General features: G+C 37.6%; 4 protein-coding genes across 4 annotated transcripts; 2 read left to right on the top strand and 2 right to left on the bottom strand.

Annotated features, from left to right (window-relative positions):
- Positions 1-536: 536 nt before the first annotated feature.
- Positions 537-3,117, top strand: LOC109580488 (uncharacterized). Its single transcript, XM_019993725.1, has 4 exons — positions 537-833; positions 935-1,336; positions 2,671-2,778; positions 2,905-3,117. Exons 1-4 carry the CDS (start codon positions 594-596, stop codon positions 2,947-2,949), a joined length of 795 nt encoding a protein of 264 aa, XP_019849284.1. The 5' UTR covers positions 537-593; the 3' UTR covers positions 2,950-3,117.
- On the bottom strand, positions 2,873-3,926 carry LOC105316881 (zinc finger AN1 domain-containing stress-associated protein 12-like). Its single transcript, XM_011412138.2, has 4 exons — positions 3,743-3,926; positions 3,561-3,615; positions 3,439-3,510; positions 2,873-3,270 (listed from the first exon to the last, which is right to left on the bottom strand). The coding sequence occupies exons 1-4, from the start codon at positions 3,856-3,858 to the stop codon at positions 3,055-3,057; spliced, it is 459 nt and encodes a 152-aa protein (XP_011410440.1). The 5' UTR covers positions 3,859-3,926; the 3' UTR covers positions 2,873-3,054.
- A 153-nt stretch (positions 3,927-4,079) lies between these two features.
- On the bottom strand, positions 4,080-5,668 carry LOC109580481 (uncharacterized). Its single transcript, XM_019993703.1, has one exon. It carries the CDS (start codon positions 5,547-5,549, stop codon positions 4,266-4,268), a length of 1,284 nt encoding a protein of 427 aa, XP_019849262.1. The 5' UTR covers positions 5,550-5,668; the 3' UTR covers positions 4,080-4,265.
- Positions 5,669-5,742: 74 nt separating this feature from the next.
- LOC109580478 (leucine-rich repeat serine/threonine-protein kinase 1-like) lies at positions 5,743-21,153 on the top strand. The gene is made up of 38 exons (XM_019993698.1): positions 5,743-6,024; positions 6,406-6,612; positions 7,572-7,619; positions 8,338-8,464; positions 9,296-10,704; positions 10,920-11,011; positions 11,148-11,540; positions 11,751-11,887; positions 11,964-12,135; positions 12,411-12,619; positions 12,777-12,946; positions 13,104-13,210; positions 13,314-13,436; positions 13,580-13,716; positions 13,783-13,901; positions 13,947-14,109; positions 14,191-14,405; positions 14,469-14,566; positions 14,619-14,714; positions 14,772-14,910; positions 14,997-15,190; positions 15,288-15,507; positions 15,612-15,735; positions 15,817-16,054; positions 16,145-16,231; positions 16,367-16,558; positions 16,619-16,876; positions 16,925-17,047; positions 17,279-17,555; positions 17,754-17,863; positions 17,923-18,059; positions 18,115-18,376; positions 18,515-18,673; positions 18,744-19,400; positions 19,556-19,678; positions 19,740-20,334; positions 20,442-20,760; positions 20,920-21,153. Exons 1-38 carry the CDS (start codon positions 5,814-5,816, stop codon positions 21,032-21,034), a joined length of 8,562 nt encoding a protein of 2,853 aa, XP_019849257.1. The 5' UTR covers positions 5,743-5,813; the 3' UTR covers positions 21,035-21,153.
- The last annotated feature ends 1 nt before the right edge of the window (position 21,154 follows it).

Below are 21,154 nucleotides of genomic sequence, written 5' to 3'. Positions count from 1 at the left end.
ACAAATCAATGGATTCAAATACCTGATTTCTGGATTCTTCCATTGCTAGATCAGGGTCTGTTTCTGAATTATAGTCCGCATAATGATGGGTACTGGTTTTTGCCATTGAATCAACGTATTCCTTGAATTCTAACCTCTCCTCATCACTTAGCTGCTGCCATCCCTGCATCATTGACTTTATTTTGCTAGCTGTGGCATGGACGACATCATCCTTGTGATCATCATAATGCTGGCGAGACGACGAGTGTAGGAAATTAGCCTCGGGCTCCTCCAAATCAAAATCATATGGATATGGTACTCCTCTGGCATATGCTATGGATACCGTCAGGATAAGAATTGCTGAAAGGCTCAGAGCAACGGGGGACACCATCCTTCTTTGTCTCAAGAATTCCTGCTGCAGTACAAACTACCGATTAGTACTGAACTACCTGCAGTAAGTGCAGTTAAGCTGGGTGCTTTTTGGTTTTATAGATCCATATAGAGCATGGGCGGAGCTGAACTACCGGTACCTTTCGTTCCCATGGAGATAAGCACATGGACTTGGTTGGAACTATAATAGTGGAGTAGTCACTGTGAGCACTGACTGAGCAGTAATGTTTCGTGGCAAGAGAGAGAGGGATGTGGAGAAAAAGGAGAAATCCTCAAGTAGCAGAAAAAGAACTCGTTTTGTTACTCCAATAAACCCATCACAGTCTGAAGGTCTGTCTCAAGAGAAAGAGCTCACATCTGCCACTCTTGAGCATTCTGCTCCCTCTCACACTCCAACCCATGAACCTTTATTATTAAATGATTCTTTGGATGTTTTAGTTTCACCTCACAACTCATCAATCGATGTAAGTTAAATGTGGGTATCACTGTCACATTGAGGTTTTGATTGCAAATTTTTAAAATTAATTTTGGCTCAAACTGTGTTACAAATTATAATTAAAAATAGGATAGCATAAATGAAGGGCAAGATTCAATTGATTCTTCTACTGTCGCTGACACTGGCCGATCTTATACTCCACTAAAGCAAAACAAAAAGTATGACTTGCATGGATTTAGAAACATTCAAGGGAAGAGAGGTCACAGAAAAGAATCACATAAAATGAACCAATCTAGATCAATGAATCAGTCTAAATCAATGGAGATTAGTTTGAGTCGTCAGCTATCTTCTCCTCGTGGTGATACTACTGATGTGTTTGATTTTCCTGTTAGTCAGGAAGGTCATCATGGAGGCTCCATTTATAGAGACAGTGAAGGTGATCACAATGGAAGCTCCTCTCTTAATGAAGAAGATCAATACATGAATGAGTCAGCTGAGCTTTTTACTAAATCAAAAATCAATGATGAAAAAGTTAGTTATATTTTAGTACCCTTAATTCCACATATCATTACCTGTGTTTTTTTAATTTTTTTACTAGAGAATTTAATTTTTGACACATAACATTATACTTTCTCATTATGATCAAAAATTGGATTTTTTTAAGTTGCTCAAAAATTGAGCAAAAGTCTCTGTACTATAGTACAGGGTGTCAAAAATTGCTATGAAAGATTTTTGCATTTATATAATTTTTTGATACATATACATGTTCTGATGTTGTTTATCAAGTTTGAACTGATTCTGATCAAAATTAGATTTTTTATGAATTTTTTAAAGTTGCTCAAAAATCAGGCAAAATACCCTGTCTATAGTACAGGGTCGTTGGCCAAATTTCACCAAAAATGGCTATGAGAGATTTCTTCATTTTAATAAATTTTTCTGGTGCATATACATGTTCTTATGTTGTTCATCAAGTTTGAGTTAATTCCGATCAAAATTAGATTTTTTATGAATTTTTTAAGTTGCTCAAAAATCAGGCAAAATACCCTGTACTATAGTACAGGGTCGTTGGCCAAATTTCACCAAAAATGGCTATGAGAGATTTCTTCATTTTAATAAATTTTTCTGGTGCATATACATGTTCTTATGTTGTTCATCAAGTTTGAGTTAATTCCGATCAAAATTAGATTTTTTATGAATTTTTTAAGTTGCTCAAAAATCAGGCAAAATACCCTGTACTATTAGTAACGCGGTAGCGTTACTAAGTAGGATTCACCCCCAAACAAAATGGCTGCCACGACTTTTGCAGCCTTTAGTACAGGGTCGTTGGCCAAATTTCACCAAAAATGGCTATGAGAGATTTCTTCATTTTAATAAATTTTTCTGGTGCATATACATGTTCTTATGTTGTTCATCAAGTTTGAGCTGATTCCGATCAAAATTAGATTTTTTATGAATTTTTAAAAGTTACCCTGTACTATAGTACAGGGTCATTGGCCAAATTTCACCAAAAATGGCTACGAGAGATTTCTTCATTTTAATAAATTTTTCTGGTGCATATACATGTTTTTATGTTGTTCATTAAGTTTGAACTGATTCCGATCAAAATTGGATTTTTTATGAATTTTTAAAGTTGTTCAAAAATCAGGCAAAATACCCTGTACTATGGTACAGGGTCATTGGCCAAATTTCACCAAAAATGGCTACGAGGGATTTCTTTATTTTAATAATTTTTTTGGTGCATATACATGTTCTTATGTTGTTCATCAAGTTTGAGCTGATTCTGATCAAAATTGGATTTTTTACGAATTTTAAAATAAATTTAAAAGTTATCGTAATAACAGCTATGATAATTATTAAATTTTTAGAGAGCCATCAATGCTCAAGTACTGAAAACCATATTGAAAACTAAAAAAGACCTTCAAAATATGAGAGAGAGATATGCAATTTTGTTTGCCTCTGAGGTCACTTCTAAGGTATGTACATACATGGCAGTATGATGGCACATTTATGTAATCTTACTAATTTGGAGAAATAGTGACAATTTGAAGCTTAATAAGAATTGGCATGTTTAATGTGTTAATTTTCTTGTGTTTTCTTAGAATCAAAAAGATTTGTCAATTTTTCTGACTGGATCAGAAGAATAAAATAACAAAATGAAAATTATGGATCGTTATTAACTTATAACACTTATAACACAACTGTAATCAAATTTATATATAAAATAATCATCATTCATTATACATGTTTATTTATTGTACTGTTATTGGTTGTCTGAGTTGTATCATTTTATCGCATTGATGATCTACAGAGAATCTATGTCTAATGCAATAATTGAAATGACAGCTTGGGCACACAAACGGCATTAAAATGTGTTCCCTGCAGTTCTTGACTCTACATCTGTGAGACCTTTTTCTATTAATACTGAGTACGTGATCCTTACAACCACTAAGCAAATGTCTCTCAACCTATGCATAATAGCAAAAAATAATTATTAATGATTAAGTTTCTTATGATAATGTACGTGTGCTTCATTTAGTGTACAATTTCTATTAGCCTCAATATCCCACACTCATTCTATGCATGTATATGTACATGACAGTTTGAACTTAATTGGGAAAATAATAGCTACTAACCTGATCATTTGCTGATTGATGTGAGCCTCTCGCAATTAATTGGCCACATAATGGACATTGTGGTATTTCGGTCTATTTGTAAATAGTTGAATAACTATTGTGAATTATTCATTTAAACTTACATTTCCCATTTCTGAGTTAGGACAGTTGTGATCTTGTTCTCTTCTGTGTTCAACACTATGCAAGAATAGTACAACAACTTAATATGCACATTCCACTGTAATAAATGCTACATTGTACAAATAGCTTTACATAGACACTTTCATACAATAACTTATCATTATAATCATAGGCTATGAATTACCAGTATATTTCTAAGCACTTCTTGCATTTGAAAGGTAGGAAATCCAACTGATTGCATCCAGGGTGCTTGCAGTGCTGGCCTATAGACATCATATCTTCTTCCTCGTGTTCCGACATTGCCTTGTCTAGTGTTTACTTATAACATTACTGCTACTTCTTTCCCTCACTGACTTATATGCACAATTCATAATGCCAACTGTAGATAACACTGCATTCTATTTATAGTAACATTATTAACGTGGGCGCATGCCTAGTTATGAATAGTTAGTGACTGCTGAGTAGCCCATAATAATGAGACACGGTGAGTGATCACCTCATAGCAAGCTATGTAAACTGTCTTTGGATTGGTATTTATACAGTCATAAAAATAATTCTTTTATAATAAGAGTAAGTGATTGTGGCATATACAGTATATAAATGAAAGGCACAAACCACTCTACAATAAACAAAGAGAATATATATATATAATATAGTAATAATAGTTTTATTGTTGTGGGTAGTAGCACTATTATGCACTCTTACAACTAGTGCACTATGCGTTGTGATGGTGGCAGCTCGGGATGCCAAATATCAAGAATGAGTACAGCTCTGATGCTGTCACCAGTATGGATGACTTCGTGTTCCCACGAGTCGTCAAAAATGATTGCTTTTCCTTCCTCCCAAGTATGCCACTCTGTGCCTACTCTGATCCTTGCTCCTCCATTGTGTATTAGTGTCAGGTGGACTCTTAGTCTCTCGTTCGTAGGCCCAGTGTGCGTGCGTATGTGTGTACCTGGCTGGATTGCAGAGAATTTAATGCTCGTAAAGTCTTGTCCACAGTTCTCGATGTGTCTCATGGTTTTTGGGAAATACTCTGTGTGCTTTAAGAACCCAAGGCCGGAAGACTTGAGTCTCAGTTCGGTCCAGTCTCCGCCTACGTGCAGGTTCTCTGCTTCCTCCGTAAAAAGGTGCCTCCTCTCCTTTAAGTTGCTAAGCAGCTCGTCTTTTATGTCTTGATACCCAGACTCCAGTCTTGTGATGAATGGGTAGTTGGTTTTGTCATGCCATGGGAGAGAGGTCAGTCCAGGGACATATTTTGACACAGGTCTCTGTAGGGGATTGCCCCACATTCCACGTGAGACTGCATTGGAGAATAGTTTTCTAGCTGGAGCTTCGTAGTCAATGTACATGAGAGCTAGTCCAAACTGATCAACTACAAACAAATTGTTAGGTAAGAGGAGGAGAGCTTTACGATAGAGCTCGTAGCGCTCAGAGTCTGTTAGTTTGAGCTCATTTCGTCTCGTGTTGAAGGTCTGCAATGCATCGGCATCCATTGCCATTGCTCTCTTGAGGTACGTAAGCATTTCTGATATAATCCCAGAGCTGTTTCTGGTATCTGTTGCTGTAGAGCCTCCATTGTTGAGTGTGGTAGGAGCTGCAGTGACAGATATTCCGGGAGAGAACCCATTGCTGGAGCCAATGTATTTGATAGGCTCGCAGTCTATGAAGAAAGTCTCATCTACTTTCAGTCTCTCCCTCACCTTCTCCCAAAGCTGTGAGAGCTGCTGTATTGCAACTGGGTGAAGCTGGCTGAAGCATGTTTCGTACGTGAAGCGAGGTTGAAGGGACTTGCAATACTTTTTGAGCACCTTGCATGGATTGTCTCCAACTTTAAAGACCAGGTCAGCCTGCCCCGTTATGGGGAGCCGGTGGAGTGTTTCTTTTTCCTTTTTACCGTCGACATGGACGCTGCTGTAGCTGAGTAGCAGTGACAGCACTAGGCTGTGAAGGAGGAGAGAGTATCTCCTCGGGCTAGTGATTAAGCTCATCCACTGAAAGCGGTTCCTAAAAGCTCAGTGACCAGTGACTTCTGCTTGCCTTACCTTTTACTCTCGTGTTTGGCTTCTGTTATTAGAAAAGGGCGTCTTTCTCTCCTTTTCTTCTGCTCTAGCTGCAAAGGAACGAGGGGTGGTGGGTGGTGTAAAATTATATAGAGACGTCATCATGCATAAATGTGCAAGAAGGCGTGGCTCGTTATGCATGCACGACGAATGGATGGACAAGTGAAAAGTGAAACTACACAATAATACAAGATGGCCCGTGGCTCCTCTTTCCTTCGTTTCTTTGAGCCAAGTGTGGACCCCTCCCTTGTTGACGATACTGATAGGCTCATCGACTTCCTTAGTGCTTCAGAACGTCTTCCTCGTCTCCTCAGCAGAAAGGATGACAGAGGATACACCTTACTGCATTATGCAGCAGAAAGAGACAGACCTGAGTCACTTAAGATACTACTAATAAATGGAGGTAAGTACTATAGTAATGGTACTGTCATAATAATTAGCCACACCCATCCACTGCATTATTAAATACATTACATTATTGAAAATAATTTTGAACAGTGTTTATTTTAATGCAATGAGTTACGCTCGGAAGTGATGGGTGTTCACTATAACTTGTACAATAGTGATCATAATGACCAGATATGTACTAGTGCTCACAAGTTGGGAGTTGTATCAACTTACATTATGTAGATTATAGTACATGATGTTATTAAATTGCATAGTGGGATTCCTTTTAAATCTTACAAAGTATCAAACAGTGTGTAACATGTGACAGTGTATAATATTATTGCTTGTGGAAACCATTCATAATAGTAGCACTAATACTCATGATTTTTTTATATAGCTGATCCTAATATTCGGACGTCTCATAATTCATTTGAAATTACTCCGTTACACATAGCAGCTGCTAATGGACACTTGGACTGCCTGAAGAGACTAGTAGAGTCAGGAGGTGACCCTCTCCTTAGGGACAGCAAGAACAGGCTCCCCCGCGACCATGCACAGGGTAACAGGCAAGAACTCTGTCTTGAGTACCTCCAAAAGGAAAGCGGTATGTACATGTATACTGCTAACATACACGAGCTATTATGTGTGTGGTGAATGTTTCATTGTTGTTTGTTTATGCATATTTACTTTCAATTTAAAAGTGAGCTGTTTATTGTTGATATAATGGATGCATACTATTTGTTATTTTAGAAGTAAGTTTTAATTTTAATAATTAGACTTGTTTTTGGAATTATAATTATCTTTATCTTATGGTTCATTGATGGACAGTTTATGTAGGAGGAGACCATTAATTCCTTATAAGTCCTGCACTGTTGCAATCACATGCCTTACACTTGAATAAGTGTTCCGCCTGCTTGTAAATTGTAATCTTATCTCTCCAGAAATTGAGACTTATTGAAGGAGGCGATCCTTGACCAATATTTCTTTTTTTGATTTGAATTTTGCAGCTGTACAGCGGCATTATAACTACTCATCTCCTCATAATTACTCCTTTATTTTTCTAGCTACAGTAATTAAGTCTGGGATATCAGAGCCTTTGACAACCATATTTTATTTAGTAATTATGGCTGGTATGTTGTAAGCTGGTATATGCCCATGTTCTTTAATTGTCAGTATAGCTCATGTGTTTGTATGTACAGTAGAGCATACCCTTTGGCTATGTAATGTACATGTACATTAGTCAGAGCATCACTGTGTGTACATGTACTTTTAGTATAGTGTATCTATAAACAGGCATGCACATGTATTATATGCACTAACAGCAAACACTGTATAATTGTATTGATGTTTGTCTTTGGTTTATAGTTACTCATTGTGTGTTTATGAATAATTTCTGATCCATATACATGTAATAAATAAATATTCCTTACTATTATTATTATTATTATTATTATTATTATTATTATTATTATTATTAATATTATACACAATGAGAGACAAGAGAGACAAAAAGGGAAAGCCCATTATTATTATTATTATTATTATTATTATTATGCTGTATAGCTGAACGTGTCCAACATGAAACTGAAGAATTGCAAGAGGTTCTATTAGGTAAGTAGTAATTGAAGGTGGGATAAGGAGTGGTGCTGCTTGTTACTTGTACATTAATGGTAGTGATTCATTGCATTGTATCTGACTATTGAACACTGCATTGTGTGGTATTTTACACTCTATACAATGTACATGTACACACTCTCTCACTGGCTTAATTATAATAGTCAGTATATCAAATATCATTTGCCATTTTAGCTTCATAATGGACTCCAAAATATCACTTTCTTGTAATTCATTTTGATTGTGTATGTACTTATAATGACTGGGTAGGAAGACAGATAAGATATGGGGACAGAGTTTAGCTGGAGGAAGAGGGTGGACAAGAGAGAGAGAGAGAGAGAGGGTGGTTTATGCTCTTGCAGTATTGTACATGTGTATTGTCTCTCTGGGGGATAGTCACTTTGTATAAACATACCAACAACATTTAATGAATTATTATAATAGACAAAACTTGTTTTTTATGCATACTTTATTCATTAGAATTGTACTACTAATAATAATAATGTACTAAATTGGTAGCCTATAGATACACTGTAGTGTGTGCTGGTGGATTGTGATTGTAACTATAATAAGATTAACTGAGTTATAATATGATAGTAAGTGATGTGATTGCTTTGTGAATTGAGACTTATAGTCTGTGATTACATATGTACATATGCTGCATCCTTCTCCCTCTCTCCTTCCACCCCTCTCTCTCTCTCTTTTTCTTTTCCAGATGTTTCTGAATATCTTGAAGCTGGGGATTTTGAGTCATTATTCAACTATGACAATTTCAATAAATCGTTTCCTCTTGATTCTTCTAAACCAACACCGACCACACCTGAGGACAACATTATTGAGAGGCAAGAAATACACACATTTATATTGAACACATATACAAAGTACAATGCATGTGCATACACATACATTACACACTAAGCCCTTACATTCATTTATGCATGTAAGCACTGAAGCACTGACAGTTCATGGCACTGACAGCCATAAACTGTCAGTGCATTTAAGCACTGTCATTCATGCATTCAACCATTGTCTGTAAATGGTGATTTTGTTATTTTTGTGATAATTGAGTATGTCATTCTCATTGTATTATATGTAGTTCACAATGTACTTGTGCATGCACTCAAAGTGTGTTTAACCTACTGTACATGATAAATGTTGATATAATCTTCTAAAGTCATTTTGTGTTTCCATTCTTTGTTTGTTTTTCATTTTCTTGTTTTCATCTTTTCTGTGTACGCTGTATGCTAACAGGTATCTCCTTTTCCTCCTTTTTCGTTCTACCTTCCCTCCCCCTCTCTCTCTTCTTCCTTTGGGAATGCTTTTAGCTAAGTTTATATAAATGTTATGATAATCCTTTAGGATGTATACACTGTTAGTATAAACAGTGTGTGTGGGGTAAAGTATGATGTACATTACATAATCTTTATACTATTGTAGATACTACATATACATGTAGATGTAAATGTAGTATTTGTGGTATAAGATATCCCATTGTGACTTGTGCATGTGGGGACTTGTGTTTACTCTCTTTGTTTCCTTTTAGACTTCATTATTTCATAATCTGCATGCTTTCAGTATTATTGTTTCATATCTTTTATCTTATAAAAACTCTCTACCGCCCACCCTCTCCTTTTCTCTTTCTTTTTCTTTCTTTCTCTCTTTCTTTATTTCAGACATTGTAACCTTCTCAATAACTCGACACTGGTCCATAGTCTAAGTCGTTTCACGCGTGACTTCCCTATATCCTTACATTATGTGACGATCCTCCATGCTGCAGTACAATACAATCACATATCACTCGTTTCATTTCTAGTCTCCAACTATCCTTCACTCCTCACCCAGCCCTCCAGTGAAGGATACACTGCACTCCACGTTGCTGTATCCCACAAATGCTTTGAGATAGTACAGATACTGACCGAGGCATACATGAATATTTATAGGCAGCGGAGCAGTAGTGTCGCTTTAGCAATGGGCGGAGCCAACCCTCGTATTAGAGCTCCGCCTTCTGAAGCTCCATTGCTGTTCTCCCCTACTAATACTGGCCATACTCCTCTTCATATGTCAGTTGCTCTCTGCGAAAGAGAAATAACCTTGTTATTCTTATCTCATGCTAAGCAGCTCTCGCTCTCTCTTGAGGGAAGTGCGTGTGGCTACACTGCCCTTCATTTAGCAGTTCATTTCAATCAACCGGAAATGGCAGCACTTCTACTGAGCAATGGGGCTAATCCTAATGCAACTCTAGCTGGGGAGATGGGAGGTCTTGCCAAAAACCCACTGGCCGAAGCAGCTATCAATAACAATCCACTAATGATAAGGACTTTAGTTAGCTACGGGGCAGAAGACAGGAGACATGATGCTCTTAATTACGCTCTCTCTCAGGACATGACGCAGCCTAATGGACTCAAGGCTGAAGTGATACCACTCCTTTTTGGTAGTCTTGTCAAATGTGATGAGAATGCCACAAAGACTCTGGCACAGTCTCGTAAAGAACCTCGCTCTCACAGACACAAGATGGCCGTTGTAGAGTGGAACGGACTAGATATGACAGAGTTCAAGCCGGAGTGGTTCTACGACAGTCTCAACACTTGCCCTTTGTTTGTGTCACAGTCACTCACTGAGAACCTCTGTTTGAAATTTATCAATCGCTTAAACATCTCAAAGAACAAACTCACTTTCGTTCCAATTGAGTTCTTTCGTCTCCAAAACCTCACGACGCTTAACTTATCCCATAATTGCCTTGGAGAGCTTCCTGATGTTGTTCCTATGGCAACTGATTCAACAACCCCTACCTGGCCTTGCGGGAGTTTAAACAAACTCGATATCTCTCACAATCAGTTGAAGGAACTGCCAATTTATTTATTTGAGCTCCCCCAGTTGTCAATACTTGATGCCAGTCACAACCAGTTGACGGCTCTCCCAGTTTTAATGTGGAGTGCTCCTAAATTGAGTTCACTGAACTGCTCTCATAACACCATACAAGAGATACCGACTAACCTGTCTTACGTGATGGAGAATTATGATATTATTGATATAGCAGGGGCTAATGGTCCCCCTGGGGCTAGTGTGACATCTCCAACACAAAGTTAGTCAGTTACGTTCAGTTAGCCCATGCATGTATGGGAAATCATTAATTCTCATGCATATACATGTAACTCAGAATTTTTTGTAAATGGGAATTGGCTCCTTCCATAGCATTAGAGTATCATGATTTGCATTACAAACTAATTTTAGGTCATTTATATGTACATGTGTACATCAGCATCACTACATGAAGTTAGTGTTTTTTTCTTTTTCTAGCATTGAGTGGTTTATCTAGTCCAAGGAGTAAAGCCAGCACTAGGCGTGTGTCTACTGATCCTGCTGGTGCATCCATTGTACAGTCGTACTCTGTAAGAATTTAAAAAAAAACATTTGCAACATAACACCATCCTTTCCTCTCTCTTTTCCTTTTTATTTCTTCTTTTATCTCCTTTCCTTTCTTTTTCCTTCTTTCTTCCCCTCCCTCTCCATTCTCCTTCTCTACAGGATAATTGTTTTACTGATGATTCCAGTCGCACTACTGATGATAACATGATCACACCGGATAAAGTCCGTCAGACGAGACTCTACGATCGTTTGAACGTCTGCAACGCTAACCTCACCATTGAGTGGGATGCGTTGGAAGGAAAGCAAGAAATATTTGACGGTCTAAATAATCTTAATTTGTCCCACAACGAAATAAAAGTGATCCCGAGTAATCTACCTTGTCTTTGCCCAAAGCTAACTCGTCTTGATCTCTCTCACAATGGGATATCAGATCTTGCTCTGCCACGAGCTGTCCCTTCCAATTTAAAGCAATTGAACGTGTCGCATAATGACATATTGAGACTGGATAGCTACAAGAGCCGTGTTGAACAACTACCTTGTACTAACCCTAAGGTAAAACATTAAACTGTTTCTATTATCATTATTAGTATTGTTATCATTATTGCTTGCCTTATACAATAGCATGTTGATGATTGATCATCTTTCATTTTTATTGTTGTCTCTAATTATTTTTTCTCTTTCTATATGTACAATACATGTTCACCTACCTCTTTCTCTTTCCTTTTCTCTCATTATTATTGTTATAAAATTTTATTTCTATAGACTCTTATCAATTCTGGTGGTACCATATATCGTGATCCTAGTAAGCCATTCTGCTCCCATCGCTCACACAATCACCTCATTTCACTTGCTGTCCTTGACGCATCTCACAATCAAATAGCTGATGTCAAACTATACAGGTTGGCATTCAAAGAAACGTACCATGTATTATAATTTTTAAATATTAATAAATTTTCTCTCTCTTTTTTTCCTCAGCCCTGTTCATCTGGTGAGTGATAGAGGTGGTAAAATAAAAGTGACCGATATCCCACTGTTTGCTGCTCTTGCTTCCGCTAGTGGTCAGAGTCAGGATCGCGTGAGGCAACTTGCCAAACTTGCTTGTCCACTACTCACTCGACTCGTACTACATCACAATCAAATTGCTGAAGTAAGAGAGCAATGCTTTATAGTAAACATTGAGTGGATGAGCATAAGATAGTATAATAGTAGTTTGGGGTAATTCTGTTGTCAATTTTTTAGAATCCATGGCTCAAAGTTTTAATTTTTTAAATTATGCAGCAGTGTAGTCTTTTTACCTTCACCTTAGCTTTTAAAAATAATAGTTGTTAAAATTTTAAGCTAAAATGAATGCATATGCATTATATCTACATGTACATGTACACGTATGTGTGACACTGTTATTGCTAAATTCTGTTTCTCTAGGTTCCTCCAAGCGTCTGTGACATGACTTCCCTCAATTCCGTTGATCTCAGTTGGAATAATATAATTGAGCTCCGCCCGTCACTTGGTAAACTAGGCAATCTGTGGGAATTCCCACTAGACGGTCTTCAGCTCATATCTCCGCCACATAATATCATTGACAGGGGAAAGACCAAAGACATTATTGGTTTCTTGTGGTCACTCCTGCAAAGGTAAGGGACTTCATTATGAATATTGTCATTGTTGATGTACACCCACAAGTACAAATCTACATGTACATGTATGGGTGACCCATACATGTACATGTAGATTTGTGTTTGTACATGTATATTTTATTGCACATAATGACAATAATAATAATTTTTTCAGAGCCAGGCCGTATCACAGGATGAAACTGATGCTAGTTGGTAAAGCTGGTCGAGGTAAGACCACATTACTTAGGAAGATATCAGAGAAAGGACAGAGTGGAATTCAAGAGAACCTGTTCCTTACTAGAATGAGCAGTGATGCCAAGAAGTTTCAAAAGGATTTATCAACAGGTAAGCAATAATAACATCTAATTAAATAATCTTAATTTGCATATACATGTACATATAGTTTTTTTGATGTGAATGTAATATCAAAAATCTCTTAATTGTCATATACTTACAAATATGCTATGACCTCATCCCTTTTATCTTATACTTTGCCCTTCAGTCGGTATAGTAGTCAGTGACTGGACTTATACCACTAAACATCATTCCGACCAAACACAGACTGGCCTCAGGAACATCACTTTCATGACTTGGGACTTTGGAGGACAAGTACATACTACCTGCATATCTACACAATATATTATGACACATGTACCCTTTACATGTACATCTACATTACATTATAGTATGTTCATGTCTTTTGGTGTTATAGGAGGAGTATTATGCCACTCACCAGTGCTTCTTGTCAAGAAGGTCACTCTATCTTGTAGTGTGGAATGTGACTCATGGAAGGGAAGGAGTGCTGGAGTTAAAACCATGGCTACTCAACATACAAGTTATTATTATCATTATTATTATTATTATTATCATCATTATTATTATTATTATTATTATTATTATTATTATTATTATTATTATCATTATTATTATTATTATTATATGCTAGTTACTTTTATATTATTTTTTTTATTATACTAGGCTCGTGCCCCTAATTCTCCTGTGATTATTGTCGGTACTCATTATGATAAAGTAAAGAGATCACAGCGTCACTTAGTTACTGAGAATGTTGAGCTTATCAATCGATTGTACGGATCAGGATCAAGACTAATGCATCGGTAGGATCTCCCATCCATAACTTATGCTATTATCTAATTTTTTCTTTTTCCCTTTACTCATTCCAGTCAGCATGGTTTCCCTACCATTATGTATAACGTAGTGGTTAGCTGTACTTCAGGTAGTAACATTAACGACCTTAGAGACAAGATATTTGACGTTGCATGTCAAGTCAAGGAGAACACTGGTATCTTGATACATGCAGGGATTGTATTATTTATTATATTACTAGTTACTGGGCGGGGCATTGGGTGTGGTCGTATACCAGAGTATCGTTTATTAATGGATCAGTTGGTTCCAGCCTCTTACCTTCAGCTGGAGGATTCTGTTAGAAGTATTGCATTGACACTGAGGTTGTTGGGTAAACCACCTGTACTGACATACAAAGAATTCAAGTTAGTATACTGATAATACTAATGATACACTATTGATTTACTGATAGTTTACTAATAATTTACTAACTTTTTCTCGCTCAGGGAGTACGTATTTGGTGATGCTCGTACTTTAGTTAGTCGTGATGTTGGAGACAGAGAACTTGAGCAAGCCGTTAGGTTTCTGCATGACAATGGGACTCTCCTTCATTACGATGACCCTCTACTCAAGGAACTATACTTTGTCGATCCACAGTGGCTGTCGGACATGTTGGCACACATTGTCACAGTGAGAGAGATCAATCCTTTTGTTAAAGATGGTATGATACATGCAGTCCTAATAATGGAGACTCACTATGCATGTACATGTATGTATATTGCAGGTATAATGAAGATTAAAGACTTTACGCTTTTATTTAATGATAAGGACTTCCCCATTCACTGGCAGAAGCAGTATCTTCGTCTCTTGACTACATTCGAAGTAATTAAGACAGTTTCATGTGAATGTGCATGTAATGTGGTCATTCTTAAAGGTAGCTGTGGAGTTCAAGGAAGGAAAACTACTCATTCCTTCTCATCTACCTGAACTCAAGCCAGCACTCTCTCACTGCTACCCTCCAGAGAATACTGTATGAGGATATTAATCATTATTTTAAAAGTCCCTCTCCCTCTCTCTCTCTCTTCAGGTGTATCTTCCTCCATTGAGGCACACGTATTTGTTAGCGTTTGTTCCAAGTGGTTTTTGGCCTCGTCTTATGTCACGTGTCCTTAGTGATCCATCAATTATGAGATTAGCACAAGTTGGGTGTGGTCTCACTGATGAAGGTACCCTAATATATTATTATTATAATTCTTTTATAGTCTGGAATATACATGTTGTATATAATATTTTTTTGTTATTCTTGTCACAGAGTGCCGCCTTCTAAAGTGGACTAAATGGAGGACTGGTATGATCCTCAGGTTTGGCAATGTTACGTTGCTCTCGATGGAAGAGTTATCTGGCAAATTGTTTACTGGAAATGGGACAAAAATGGCTATCATGAAGGATGGGGGTAGGTGGGAGGAACATCCCCTGGACACTACTGTGTACGGAGTCAATGTTGAGGTAATGACTGAAAGAGAAGAGAGAGTTCACGAAAGCATCTTTTGAATCATTTAAAAGTTTTAATGAAATAATTTATTGTTATTATTTTTGTTTTTAGGTTCCAGATGTGTTTCCACTCCTTCGCTATGCTGAGCTTAATCCTAATCGCATACGTATTGTACAGCGGAGCGGCTCAACTGGCCAGCAGGAGGAAGAGGGAGAGGAGCAAGAGGAGGAGAGAGTGAGAAGACCTAGACAACACCTTGGTGACATTACTGAGGATCCAAGAGAAAGGAGCTTTAGTGATAGTATGAGGACACCTCCAACTCAACCTCCTGGTAAGAGAAGAGAGAGAGAGAGAGAGAGATTATAGTGATGATAGAAAATTAGAAAGACGGTCATCTTTATTTGAAATGATTTTACTATTCCTCTCTCTCTACAGCTGCTAGTGGTAGTAGGAATAAGAGGTGGACCATATCCGAGAAGGTTGGATCTATAGCAAGGAAAGTTAGATCATATACCAATATAGCAGACATCAATGACTCACTGACACTGCCACCAACTAGGTAAGCATATTCAGAGTCCATGTATTACTGCTATAAAGCAGGAGCTATTATAAAACTTACCATTATATTTATAACTTGTAGTTCTGTTTCTCAGAGCCCAAGGGTTGCTAGTGGCTTTGTTGTCCTTCCCGATCACCATAGCAATAGCTCAAGCAGTGATTCTGAGGATGAGAAGAAGGACAAGGAGGAGGAGGAGGGAGAGAGCACAGGAGGCATAGGAAGAGTGAGAGGAGTACTGAGGAAAGAAGAGATACAGACACAGTTTGAGGAGTTGAAAAAGAAAAGAGCACATGGACATCATCCTGGAGCAATCTGGAATGTAAAGGAAGAGAGAGAAAGAGAGAGTTTTAAATTTTAATTTTGAAAAATTGTGACAAGAAAGATGAGATGGACTCTCTTTGTTTTATAGAATGATTTCAATACAATGAGCAGCAATGGACCACCAAAACTAACAGAAGAGAACAACGACAGAATGAGAGCTGGTCTACTTTCAAAAGTAAAAATTAGCATACATGTAGACACGTATTACAATGTCTAATTTTTAAAGTTAAAATGAACCATTTTCTGAACAAAAGCATTATATAGTCTATGATTATTTCTCTAGAATCACAATCTCTTTTCTTTCCAACAGGTAGTGGATCACATTACCCTCTTGGTTGAGGATTGGTTCACTGGCGTAAGACCAAGGTTTCTCGTTGTACCTTGTCCTCACTGTTCTCACGGACTGACAGGTCCAACACAAGGCAGTGACAGAATACCATTCCTACGATCTTTTTCAATTAATCCACAAGTCCGCCCACCAAATGATTTGGTGGATAGCTCAGTGAGTTTCATAAAATTAATTATAATAAATATATCTTTTTAAAAATACCCTTTCTTCTAGTTTTATCCTTATTCTGCTCCAACTCAAGCTCATATTGCTAGTACCATCGCCTCTCAAAGTTCTGTTCCTCAGCAGCGTAGTAGGTGGGGCTGGGGGCGTGGTCAAGGAGCATCACCTGTCCCTGCCCCTACTCCAACTCCCAATGTAGTGTTTTATGCATTCCAGTATGAGGAGTGTGTCGTTAGGGCTAGAGATGTCCCTTATGTGAAGTGCCCTGTCCACGGAGAGCTTCCATTGGAGTACATTGCACCAGATACTGTAAGTAATGTATGTATTTCTTTTCTTACTATCTTCTGTCTCTCCTAGTTGTTCTTAACTGAAGGTCGTGATGTGCTCCTCCAACCTGATGAAGTGCTTAAGAAGGAGCGATTGGGACGTGGTGCTTTTGCTACTGTTTATCATGCACAGATCAAAAGAAAACTACCCAATGTATGCATGTACATGTACATGTATGTGTACTAATTGCTGGCTAAATTACATACTTAATGATATATTTCACTATATTAGTTGCAATGGTGCGATCTTCCTTTAAGAATTATAATCCTATTAATATATTAATTATATTGCATTTGTCTGTATTAAGACTATCCATTATTATTATTATTATTATTATTATTATTATTATTATTATTATTATTATTATTATTATTTATTTTTTAGGGTCAAATTCATTTTGAGGATGTTGCCATCAAGGCACTAGGCAATAAAGGGGAGGATCTTGATGATGATGATGATGAGGACATCAGTCTTGACGAGGAAGAGGAGAGACCTGGAGGAGATGATGAGTATGATGGAGAGAATGCAAGGGAACCTCCTCCAATCCAAAGATCTGCCATTATTTCCGGATTCAATAATTTAAAAAAAGAGCTCTCGATTCTATCTCCGCTGCGTCATCCTTACATCATACAACTGTTTGGTGTGTCTGCAAGGCCATTAGGTAAAGATGTTTGATACTAACTGTGTTATCAGTGTGTTAGTGACGCATCAGTGGTCAGTGTTTTTGTATTAGTATTGCTGTTAGTGGTGCGTTAGTAGTCTGTTAGTTTTGTGTCAGTGAAATGCTATGATCTAATAATACTTATTGTGTTACATTGCATTAGTATTGTGTTTAAACTCTGTTAAACTCAATCCATAGGACTAGTACTTGAGCTGGCACCTAAAGGAAGTTTAAAGTCATTGCTTAAAGAATATTCTGAAGCTCAAACTCACATTCAATCATCAGCTATGCAAGCAGTCACATTGCAAGTGAGTTATTGCTGTTTTTACTCAAATATTATTTTAGTCACAAAATTTTAAAATAATAGATCAGTGATGCATTAAAGTATTTGCACGATTTAAGGATCATATATCGTGACTTGAAGAGCGACAACGTTCTTGTGTGGCAGTTCCCCAGTCCTTATGATGTACTAGTACCTGCACTACCTGTTCATACTGATGTAGTGTAAGTTAGAGATAAACTTTGCAAATAATTGTTGCATATTCTTTACTATTTTTAGTAAAGTGAAGCTATCAGATTATGGTATAAGCCAGTTTGCATCAACACAAGGTGCTAAAGGGCTAGTAGGTACACCAGGTTTCATGGCTCCCGAGATACTCATGTATTACGGGAAGGAAGCCTACAATGAGAAAGTTGACATATTTTCCTTTGCAATGTTGATATATGAGATGATAACATTCAGACTTCCATTTGAACACTTGACACCATCCCAAGCTAATCAGGCAAATGAAAATGGAGCTAGGCCTACACTTAAGAGAATAGTAAGTTGTGCAGAAAAGCTGGAAAACTATAAGTAATATGATTTTCCAGAGATCATGCTTTAATCTAATAAGTTTCGTATATTCTGAATCATCTCAAACTCTTGTATAGTATAATAGAGTTAAGTGTAATTTTTGTAGGATCTTCCTTGTCCTGTTCTAATAAGAGAGCTTATGGTTTGGTGCTGGCAGCAATCTGAGGAGCTTCGTCCAACAGCCTCTCAGATAACAAAGGTCTCTCAAATGGACCAGTTCCTTAGACTAGCTGATGCCATCAGAGTTAACAACTTTGGAAGCCAAGTAAGGGAAAGAGAGTGGATTCATAAAAAGAGAGTAGAATTAATTTTTAAAATTATTTTTTAATTCTTAGGTTGCTGGTTCATGTTATCGCATACTCAAATCTCCAGTTTTTAAGCCAAGCCTAACTCCCCATACACCAGGACATCATTCCTTCCCTTTTGTACCTTCACTAAAATCACAAGGAGCTTCCCCTTTAAGGACTAGTATTAAAGCTAGTAGCATCCCTACCAATGAAACCGGCAGCCGTGCAGCTGTATCAAATCAACCTCAATCAAAGATTGATTCAAATCCAAATCAAGTTGACATTAATCCCAAAGAAGAAGGATTGCTATCAAAAGCCTGCAATGAGTCTGGGCATAATCTAATGTTTAACAGCACTGAGAAGCAATTGCTGGAAGCAGCTGCTGAGATAAGAGCTAATGAGACTAGTCTACCATTGACTGAGGCACAGAATGTCATTGAAGATCTTGTGTCTCCTATGAGTACTAGTAGTGCATCTTCTTCAGTTCACTTTAAACCTCAGGCTTATGTGACTGAAGAAGGAGAGTCTAAGCACAGGATACCACCTTCTCTTCAGATCCTCCCGGACATAGGAGAGGGAGAAGAGAGGGAGAGAGAGGGGGAGGAGGATAATCACAGGTTTTATCAAGTGTGGGTTGTCTCGTCGTCCAATCACAACTCAGTTGCTACTGTTGTTGATTATTGTGGACAATTTATGAAGATTGAGGTAGTTTCTATTATAATTGTATTATTGTAATAGTAATAGATTAATACTTACATGTAGTATTGTAATAGTTAAACAAAGTCCCTGTACTATAGTACACGGACTTTGACCAAATTTCACCAAAAATAAAAAATAGAGTAATCTCTGTACCTTTACAGGATGTTGATTTGGGAGACTCGCCTGTATTAGCCATTTCAATGGTGCACGATAAAGTTTGGATTGGATTTGAGATCGGATACCTTTGTATCTATGATGCTGACACACACAACACACTAGCACAGGTATTACATATCCACATTCATTCATTCGTACCATCATTATGCATTAATTCCCTGTATTCAGGTATGGATTAGACGTGGTATAGCAGTTCAGAGTATAGCACACATCCCACAGTTATCACAGGTGTATGTTGGATTAGCCAATGGTACTATACTCTCCTACAGTGACATCATTACTCCTATTTCTAACGACGATGACTCTGTACCACTCATCGCTACTCATCTCACGCCACTCTCAACGTACAAGGAGCCAAACGAGATATGCCCAGTGATATTACCTATAATGGTAAAGCCTTGGAATGAAGAGGAGGGTAGAGAAGAAGAGGGTATTGCCTTTCATTTATGGGTCGGACAGAAGAACAAGTCTATTACTGTACTAAATGCCGAGGATCTGTCTATCGTCGATTTTCTTGACACTCCTGATGATACAACCCCGTGTCCCAGCTATCTTGATCAAGTCCCTTTTTACTACTTGACCTCTTCGGTCTCACCTAAAGACAGCGAAGACTCTGAGTCTATTCTCTTGAGAGAGGATGCCTTGGAACCAGTTTGGGTTTACGGTGCATTGAGACATGGTCAGTTTGTTACAGTCTGGGACGGAGCCTCAAGAAAGATAAAGACATGCTTTAATGTGCTGGACCTCCTACCTCACTGGAAAGGTTAATACTTACTGCTCCTTTTTCTCTCCTTTCTTCTATTTCTCTTCCCCCCTCCTCCTCTATCTCATTCCCTCTCCTATTATTATGTGTTCTTCTCTTTCCAATAGAGGATGCTATGCCATCAGTGAGTGCCTTATACTGTAGTAGCTCTTATATGTACATTGGACTGGTTACTGGTGAGATACTTGTGCTCGATCACCTCCACCTCTCTCTCCTCACTACCCTCCATTGTCATCGGTCAAACGTTCACAGTTTCCTCTCAATTGACTTGAGGAAGCTGTTGCCGCCACAGCAAGAGTATCAAGGACTTGGAGCCATGACCCCAACTGTATATCCGTCTCACCCTTTCCTTACTAATAGTGATCAGTCTGACGTCAAGTATAAGACCGGCCCACTTCAACTCATGAGCTTTGGCACTGGTTTTAGGTAACGACCAACTTACACTATGCAAGATTAAATTTACATGCAACATGTTACATATATTACACGTACTTTATGCATGTATTTAATAATATGCAAGTATTGAAATTCAATTATTATCCAAAGTATTGTTAAAATTTTATTATTTTTGATAATGCACTGTAGGGCGTATTATGAATCGAACGATACCATTGATTATACGAAATCTTCTTTCCTGTTGGTCTGGGAGGCTGCTGGATGGGGAAAGAATGTTTTGTCTCAGGAAAAGCGGCAAGACTGATAATAATTTATACTTTTATATGTTTTAATGTGTGCTCATTTTTGTGTGAATTTTTTTTTACAATTTTTTATTGCAAAAATTGTTTTAAGAACTGAGCACGCCGCATGGCAATTACAACAC

Source organism: Amphimedon queenslandica, unplaced genomic scaffold (assembly GCF_000090795.2).
Source record: "Amphimedon queenslandica unplaced genomic scaffold, v1.1 AMPQUscaffold_13521, whole genome shotgun sequence".
Classification (NCBI taxonomy): domain Eukaryota; kingdom Metazoa; phylum Porifera; class Demospongiae; order Haplosclerida; family Niphatidae; genus Amphimedon; species Amphimedon queenslandica.
The sequence above is the reverse complement of the archived record's forward strand: the minus strand, read 5'-3'. Positions and strand labels throughout refer to the sequence as shown.